At 42.8% G+C, this 8,555-nt stretch overlaps 1 protein-coding gene across 1 annotated transcript; it reads right to left on the bottom strand.

Annotated features, from left to right (window-relative positions):
• Positions 1-3,516: 3,516 nt before the first annotated feature.
• Positions 3,517-8,005, bottom strand: AICDA (activation induced cytidine deaminase). Its single transcript, XM_059081456.1, has 5 exons — positions 7,989-8,005; positions 7,539-7,686; positions 4,558-4,831; positions 3,942-4,057; positions 3,517-3,570 (listed from the first exon to the last, which is right to left on the bottom strand). The coding sequence occupies exons 1-5, from the start codon at positions 8,003-8,005 to the stop codon at positions 3,517-3,519; spliced, it is 609 nt and encodes a 202-aa protein (XP_058937439.1).
• Between the last annotated feature and the right edge of the window lie 550 nt (positions 8,006-8,555).

An 8,555-nucleotide genomic window follows, 5' to 3' on the forward strand; every position in this document is an offset into this window, starting at 1 on the left:
GGAGGATAGTACCAGCTTTGTGTAATCCTTCAACTTAATACCAAAAATAAAGAACCTACTGTACGGCACAGGGAACTTTACTCAATATTCTGTAAGGACCTGTATGAGAAAAGAATCTAAAAAAGAGTAGATACATGTATATGTATAATTGATTCACTTTGCTGTACAGCACAAACTAACACAACATTGTAAATCAACCATACTCCAAACAAATTGATTAAAAAAATATGAAAAGTTAACATATCATACCCATTTTACAGATGGAAAATTAAAACTTTAGAAAGGTTAAATACCTTGCCCACTGTTGCATGGAATCAGAACTCTGGATTTATCCATTTTGGACATTTCACATAAGTAGAATCATACAGTAGTTGGTGTTTTGTGTCTGACTTCTTAGCACAATGTTTTCAAGGTTCATCCATTTTGTAGGATGTGTCATTACTTCATCTCTTTATAACCAAGTAAAATACCATCGTACAGATGTACCACATTTGTTTATCCATGTATCAGTTGTTGGATGTTTGGGAATTTCCACTTTTGGGCCACCACAGATAATGCTGCTAGAATATTCACGTACAAGTTTCTGTTTGAACATTTGTTGTTAATTCTCAGTTATATGCCAAGGAGTGGAATTGCTGTGTCATACAGTAATTATATGTTAATTTTTGAGGAACCACCAAACTGTTTTTCATAGTGGCTGCACAATTTTACATTTCCATCAGCCAATATATGGTTCTCTTTTCTCCACCTTCTCATGACAGTTCTAATTTCTCCACATTCTCACCAACAATTGTTATTATCGGTTTTTTTGTTTATAGCTATCCTAGTAGGTATAAGTGGATCTCACTGTGGTTTTGATTTGCATTTCCCTAATGACTAAGGATGTTGAGAATCTCTTCATATGCTTACTAGCAGTCTGTAAATCTTCCTTGGAGAAATGTACTCAAGTCTTTCAGCCATTTTAAAATTAGGTTGTCTTAAGAGTCCTTTATATATTCTGGATACTGAATATCCAGAATATATACAGATAATATTTGTAAATATTTTTTTCCCCATTCTGTGAGTCTGAAACCAAATCCCCCTAAAACAAGAGTTCCCTTGCTGAGTTTATGATTAATCTCTCTGTCCAAAACTTTATCCCCTTTCTTGTCCCACCTCATTCCCCTCAGGATTGAGTCGTATAAAAGAAAAGGGAGGATTGAAAACGACCCTTCCGGGTGCAAAAGCCTCACTGTGTCCTCTTTCTTGTTTGTAGAAAAAGGCTTTAGTATCTTAGGCCTTCCCTGAGTTCCAAAGAGCAGACTTAAGCATGTACTAATTAGGGACGTTCTTAGATTTAGGTATTTGATAAACTTTAAGTTAATTTGTGTGTGTATTGTGGTAGAGGTCCACATTCATTCTTTTGCGCATAGATATCCAGTTGTCTCAGAATCTTTTGTTGAAAAGACTGTTCTTTCTCCTGCTGCATGGTCCTGGCACGCTTGTCCGAAATCAGTTGAACATAGATGTGTGGGCTTCTTCCTGGACTCTGAATTCTATTCCATCATCCGAATTTTGTAATTTAACCTTTTAAAAATCACTTTTGGATTTACTTTTATTCTGCATTTTTATCTCTCAAACTTCCAAAATTATTTATCATTTATTCAGTTGATTGAAATGAGCCAGAATCACATCTGCTGTGGGAAAAGTTTACTAAACATCAAGAGGGTTTCAGAGCAATGTTATTACAATGTTAGACTAAACATCAAGAGGGTTTCCTAGCAAAGTGATTGCAATATTAGACTATGTTAGAATTACATGCTTTGCTACTAGAAGCATTTCTAAACGTATAAATTTATGAGACATTAGGAATCCATTTCAACATATCAGAAAGGGAAATTATGATAAAAATATGAGATACCACATAGCATAAACATACAATATGAATGAATACATGAATAAGGATTTTTAATATTTAACTCTTTCACAAATTATGTACAATAAGAACAAAATAATACAATTATGTGTTCAACCTTTCCTGTGGATCTGTTTATCTGCGTTGCAAGGGTTGCTAGGTAATAATTGTACGGTGTTATGGTTATTCTGAATATTTTTCTCACAGTCCAGGACAGTTATTAGGGACAAATGACCGCTGTCTGCCATGCTGGCTCACACCATTTTACTGGATAAAACACGATTTCCTTGCAATGTTCTGTCATCTTCCCTCCCAACTATTCTTCCGTCACAGTCTGTTATACCGGCACATTTCTTTGAGAGAAACAACACATACACACAAAAAGGGGAAAACCTTGACCTGGTTGGCATGGCTGAGGTTCAAAGACCCATCAGAGAGAATAGATTTTTCTTTTCTCAACATTCAAGCAAGTCCCTTCCAAGCATTCACTAGTTATATGGGAAATGTATAGTTGCAAAACTATGATTTTAAAAGGATCTTATATATATATATATATTTTACAATTTATTTAGTTTTTATATTTGGCTGTGTTGGGTCTTCGTTGCTGCACGTGGCCTTTCTCTAGTTGTGCCGAGCGGGGCTACTCTTTGTTGTGGTGCACGGGCTTCTCATTGCGGTGGCTTCTCTTGTGGCTCACGGGCTCTAGGAATGCGAGCTTCAGTAGTTGTGGCTCGCGGGCTCTAGAGCGCAGGCTCAGTAGTTGTGGCGCACGGGCTTAGTTGCTCCGCAGCATGTGGGATCCTCCTGGACCAGGGCTTGAACCTGTGTCCCTGCATTGGCAGGCAGATTCTTAACCACTGTGCCACCAGGGAACCCTTAAAAGGATCTTTTTGCAGATTTGTTACTTGAGGTATACATTCACTTTTAGTGTGTCTTCTTCACAGCCCTCAAATTCATTTTAAGATCCTGTATTATACAAGAGCCTAAAGATGACTAGGCATTTTCCATACCAAGAAAAAATCCTCTGTATGTACTAACATAAAAACATGCTTCAGACAATTAAAACATACAACACATGCTTGGATATTAATGCTTTGAAGAGATAGCTTGGGGTTACAATCATCCAGGTTCCCTCATTAGGAAGTTCTGTGGATCACAGGGTGACAGAATTTTGTTCACTTGAAAGTGAGCCCCAATGGAAAAGAGTCGAAAAATTTATCATTAATACCACTGAAAACTCAGAACAAGAATCCAATAATAAAGGATACCGGTTATAAAACATTTGATCCTCTCACCATGCCCCTCAGCATTTACCTTCTGCTTTCTCTCTGCTTAAATGGCGGAGTATTGACACTTAGGGGCTCCCAGGCCCTGCAGTTCTGTCGTTTCCCAGTAGGGGATGCTGCTGCATTTAAAAAACTAAAACTGCACCAGTTGTGGCTTTAACCCTGGTGGGTCTGGGTTCCTTCTATTTTCAAGACATTTTCAAAACATCTCTGAATACTTTTTTCTAAACTCAGAGAAAGTGAGAGTTGAAGAAAAACAGAATTCTTGAAGGATAGTTCTTTTACCCAGTATCTTCAGAGGTATTTCTTTGTATGTGACATTCTTGAAGGTTGGTATCAAAGTCCCAGAGTACGAAATGCATCTCTTAAGTCATCAACCTCATATAGGGGCTGTGGAGAAGAAGAGAGAGTGCATGACTCTGTAATTATTTTTGAAGAAAGTAAGGGGAGAGGGGCTTCCCTGGTGGCGCAGTGGTTGAGAGTCCGCCTGCCGATGCAGGGGACGTGGGTTCGTGTCCCGGTCCGGGAGGATCCCACGTGCCGCGGAGCAACTAAGCCCGAGCGCCGTAACTACAGAAGCCTACAGCCTGTGCTCTGTAAAGTTTTCATCAGAGGAAAAATAAGGAGAGAATGATAATTACACACACACAAACACACACGACAATGTGGGAAATATAAGAAAAGGAAGTATAAGTAGCTCCAGGGATAGATGACTTTGGAGAGAGAGAGAAAATGAGAAGCAAAGAAGGCCCATAACTTACCAAAAGGATGCGTCGAAGCTGTCTGGACAGACGAACTGAATTTTCATGAAGCCCCTCCCAGGCTTTGAAAGTTCTTTCATGATTTTCCACAAAAGTATTCCAGCAATAAAAATAATCTATTAGAAAAAAGGAGGGGGAAGGGGATAGCTCAGATCTCAAATCATGAGGAAAGAAAGAAAACCCTGGCTCCGCCCAAAGCCTTGGGTCCAAGCCACTGGTTCTTTTTTTTTTTTTTTTTTTTTTAAACATTTTATTTATTTATTTGGTCTTGCTGGTTCTTAGTTGCAACAGGTGTGCTCCTTAGTTGTGGCTCCTTCGTTGCTGCATGTGAACGCTTGGTTGCGGCATGCGTGTGGGATCTAGTTCCCTGACGAGGGATTGAACCCGGGCCCCCTGCATTGGGCGCGTGAGTCTTAACCACTGCGCCACCAGGGAAGTCCCAAGCCATTGCTTCTTTTCCTCCAATTCTAGCTGATAACTTTTGGCTCCAAAGGCGAACCAGAACTCCCAGAATTCTGCCCCCCTGGTGTCGTCCGTTCCCTCCCCCACCCCCACTCTTCCCAATCTGAATTGCAAACCGTGCTTCGCTGAGCCCGGCAGAAAGGTCCCTGCGCACCTTTGAAGGTCATGATGGCGATTTGGACCCCAGCGCGGTGCAGCCGCCGCAGCCCCTCGGGCTCCGCCTTGCGGTCCTTGTCGCAGAAATAGAGGCGCGCTGTGAAGATCCTCAGGCTCAGATTGGGGTACCCTCTCAGGAAGTCGGCCACGTGGCGGGCACAGTCGTAGCAGGGGCTCCAAGACGTGAACCAGGTGACACGGTAGCACCGCCCGGGGTCCAGGTCCCAGTCAGAGATGTAGCGGAGGAAGAGCAATTCCACGTGGCATCCGGCCTGGGGAGAGACCAGAAAGTTCAGCGGAGGGTTACTGACCTTGACTGCCCTGCCAGTAGCTTTACAGTCATTAATTCGTGTCCCTCCCCGGGTGATCTTTTGTGGGGTGTCTGCAGTTTTGTCCTAGGTTACAGGAAGGTTAAGCAGCTGCCGGAAAGGACACAGTGTATAAGTGGTGAGCCCAAACATTTTGCATTTCTGGCCCTAGGAAGGGAAAGCGTACAGCTTTTCTGTGGAATGGGGAGGATGGAATGGGGAGGATGGAATGAGTTGGGTGGATGGATGAAGGAGCGGCACGCTGTCTCAGATTTAATTTTTGTTTGTGAAGTTCCTTTTTCTTCCTTGGAGGGGAAGGAAAATGGCTTGGAAGGGCTGTTGGTGTAATGTTGTGGAAATACACTGGACCACTAAGTGGAGGTCAGAAAATTTAGGGTTAGGAGATAGATTATGAGACTGACTGACAGATGAGTGTTTTTTTTTTAAATTAATTAATCAATTAGATTATGAGACTGACAGATGAGTGTTGTTTTTTTAAATTAATTAATCAATTAGATTATGAGACTGACAGATGAGTGTTGTTTTTTAAAAATTGATTAATCAATTAGATTATGAGACTGACAGATGAGTGTTGTTTTTAAAAAATTGATTAATCAATTAATTTATTTATTTTTGGCTGTGTTGGGCCTTCGTTGCAGTGCTTCTCTTGTTGCAGAGCACAGGCTCTAGGTGCGCAGGCTTCAGTAGTTGTGGCATGTGGCCTCAGTAGTTGTGGCTTGAGGGCTCTAGAGTGCTGGCTCAGGAGTTGGGGCACATGGACTTGGCTGTTCCATAGCATGTGGGATCTTCCTGGACCAGGGATCGAACCCATGTCCTCTAGGCGGATTCTTAACCACTGCGCCACCAGGGAAAGTCCCTGAGTGTTGTTTTGAGCGAGGTAATAGGCGCCACTGGGGCTAAGAGCAATTAAATACAGGCATACCTATATTTTTGTGCTTGGCTGTATTGGACTTTGCAGATGTTTTGCGTTTTGAAGGTTTGTGGCAACCCGGTCTTGAATACGTCTATCAGCATCATTTTTTCTAACAGCATTTGCTCACTTTGTGTTTCTGTGTCACATTTTGGTAATTCTTGCAAATTTCAAATTTTTCATTATTATCTTTATTATGGTGATCTGTGGTCAGTGATCTTTGTTACCACTATGATTCGCTGAAGGCTTATATGATAGCAGTTTTTAGCAATAAGCTTTTAAAATTAAGGCATGCACTCTTTAAAAAAAAAAATTTATTTGGCTGCGCCGGGTCTTAGTTGTGGTGCACGGGATCTTTACTTGTGGCATGCCGGGTCGGTAGCTGCATGTGAACTCAGTTGCGGTGTGGCATGCGGGACCTAGTTCTCTGACCAGGGATCGAACCTGTGTCCCCTGCAGTGGAAGCGCAGAGTCCTAACCATTGGACTGCCAGGGAATTCCCAACAAGTCCCCTTAATACTGCAGAAAAGTCATTAGTCCCAGAATCTGAAGACCCAGGTTCCATTTCCTGGCATCACCACTCTTGTGACTTAAACAAGTCACCCAACTCTTGGATCTCCTGATTCCTCATCAGTGGCATGAAGTTTTGTTGTGAGGATTAAATGAGAGGAGGGCTTCCCTGGTGGTGCAGTGGTTGAGAATCCGCCTGCCGATGCAGGGCACGCGGGTTCGTGCCCCGGTCCGGGAGGATCCCACGTGCCGCGGAGCGGCTGGGCCCGTGAGCCGTGGCCGCTGAGCCTGCGCGTGCGTCCGGAGCCTGTGCTCCGCAACGGGAGAGGCCGCAACAGTGAGAGACCCGCGTACCACAAAAAAAAAAAAAAAAGAGAGAGAGACGGAAGGAAAGGGTTGTTAACACAAAAGCTTTCTATGTTTAGAATGTGTCTTATTACCAGATAGGAAAGAGATTCGAATGTAAACCAATTACAGTGAGATAATTTACACAATACAAATGGAGGCCAAAAAAATCAGAGAGTAAAAGTAGCCCTAGAAACTAGCCAGTGTCATTCCACCCATGGATTCTTCCCTGGGATTCTACCAAGACTAGATGTCACTGCATGTTATGTGAGAGGAAATATTCATTGGCAGAAGAGTATGTGAACCCATCTGGGTTTTGGTGAAGAAGTCTCTTGGAAATGTAATTCTCTGATCTTCAAGTTTTAATTAATGGCTTCCCTGAGTTTTCTGAGGCTCACTATTACGTATGTACTTACTGGCCTACGATCTAGGTGAGCAGGAAGGAATAGAACTCATTTTGGAAGACAGAATGGAGACATTAATTTTTCCTAAATTTTTCTTCCTTAATTTTTAAAAATTCTAAAGCCACAGTTTGTTTTTCGACATTTAAAATTCAGCTTAAATGAGCTGTATATATTCCCCCAAATCAAAAGCCTCTTTCTTTGGATGTCTTCTTTAATCTCAAATGCAATTTGGATGCTGGGGAAAGGAGAAGGAAGTTTGGGGGCAGTTGTTCTCGGCATTGAAGCAAGGTGTGGCCTTGATGTGCTCAGCATGATTGGGGAGGACATTAAATGACACCCCTTGGGGTATTTCTATTGTGGTTACAGGGACACGTAAAAAAGAGATTTGAGGAATCTAGTGGAGACAAATGAAACAGGCTGAAAGTGGTAGCATCAGCAGGTGGCTCTAAAAATGCGCTGGGAAGCAGGTAGTAATTGATACCTTGTTTCGAAGGTGCCCGAAGTCCAGTGAGAAGGAGGTGGCGCTATCCCGCCGCTTCACCACGTAGCACAAGTAGGTTTCATGGCGGCCCTTAGCCCAGCGCACGTTTTTGAAGTGGTAAAGAAACTTCCTCCGCTTCATCAGGAGGCTGTGGGTGAGAGGAGGGAGGTCGTGCGGGGGCACCGCTGACCCTCTGGTCACTCCTGGCTTCCCTTCAGCTTTTTTAAAAAAAAATCTGTAATACGTGGGCCAAACCAGAGGAGATGCTCTTGCTTCCCTTTGTTGGATGCCTGAGACTGACTGAGCTTGGAATCCATTACAACCCCCGCACCATGCTTATATTTAGGACCAGTTGAGACAGCAAGAAACCCAAAGCCACAGGACAGGCGCTCACAGGACAGGCTCCTCCCACGGCTGCCTTCTAGATGCTGATAACTTGGAATTACAAACCTGTTCCGCAGTCCCATACCGATCTTTGCAGGTTTCCCCTCCGATCTCTATCTAAATGTCCAACAGGGACCTCTGACTCACAGGGTTAACACAGTATTCCCAAACTGCCCTTCCTGAGCTGGCCCTCCTCTCCTGCCGACTTTCCATCCCAAGTAACTAGGCTAAAAGCTTGGAATCATTTTTGATTCTCCTTCACTCCTCATCTGGAGTTAATTTATTAATCATCTAAATTTATTGATTCAAATATTTCAAATATTTCTGGATTTGTTCCTGCTCTACTTCCCCTGTTCTCTGCTTCAGTCCAAGCTCGAATCTTTCCCTTTATCCGTTGTCCTGACCTCTTAACTGGTCTCTCTGCCCGCAGTCCCTTCAAAATAACATTTTCCACGAGGTGCCTGAGAGATCTCACAAAAGCCCAGGTGTGGGCGTGTCATTCTGATACCGAAAAGCCCCTAACTTCCGCTGGTAGAAACTCCAAATTCTTTAATGCAGTAAAGCTTTTACATCTGGACATCAATCTACATTTCTAGCCTCTTTTCCTAGTATTTCCTCGTATTTTCTCTTTTC

The sequence above is a fragment of the Kogia breviceps genome, chromosome 12 (assembly GCF_026419965.1).
Source record: "Kogia breviceps isolate mKogBre1 chromosome 12, mKogBre1 haplotype 1, whole genome shotgun sequence".
Taxonomy (NCBI): domain Eukaryota; kingdom Metazoa; phylum Chordata; class Mammalia; order Artiodactyla; family Physeteridae; genus Kogia; species Kogia breviceps.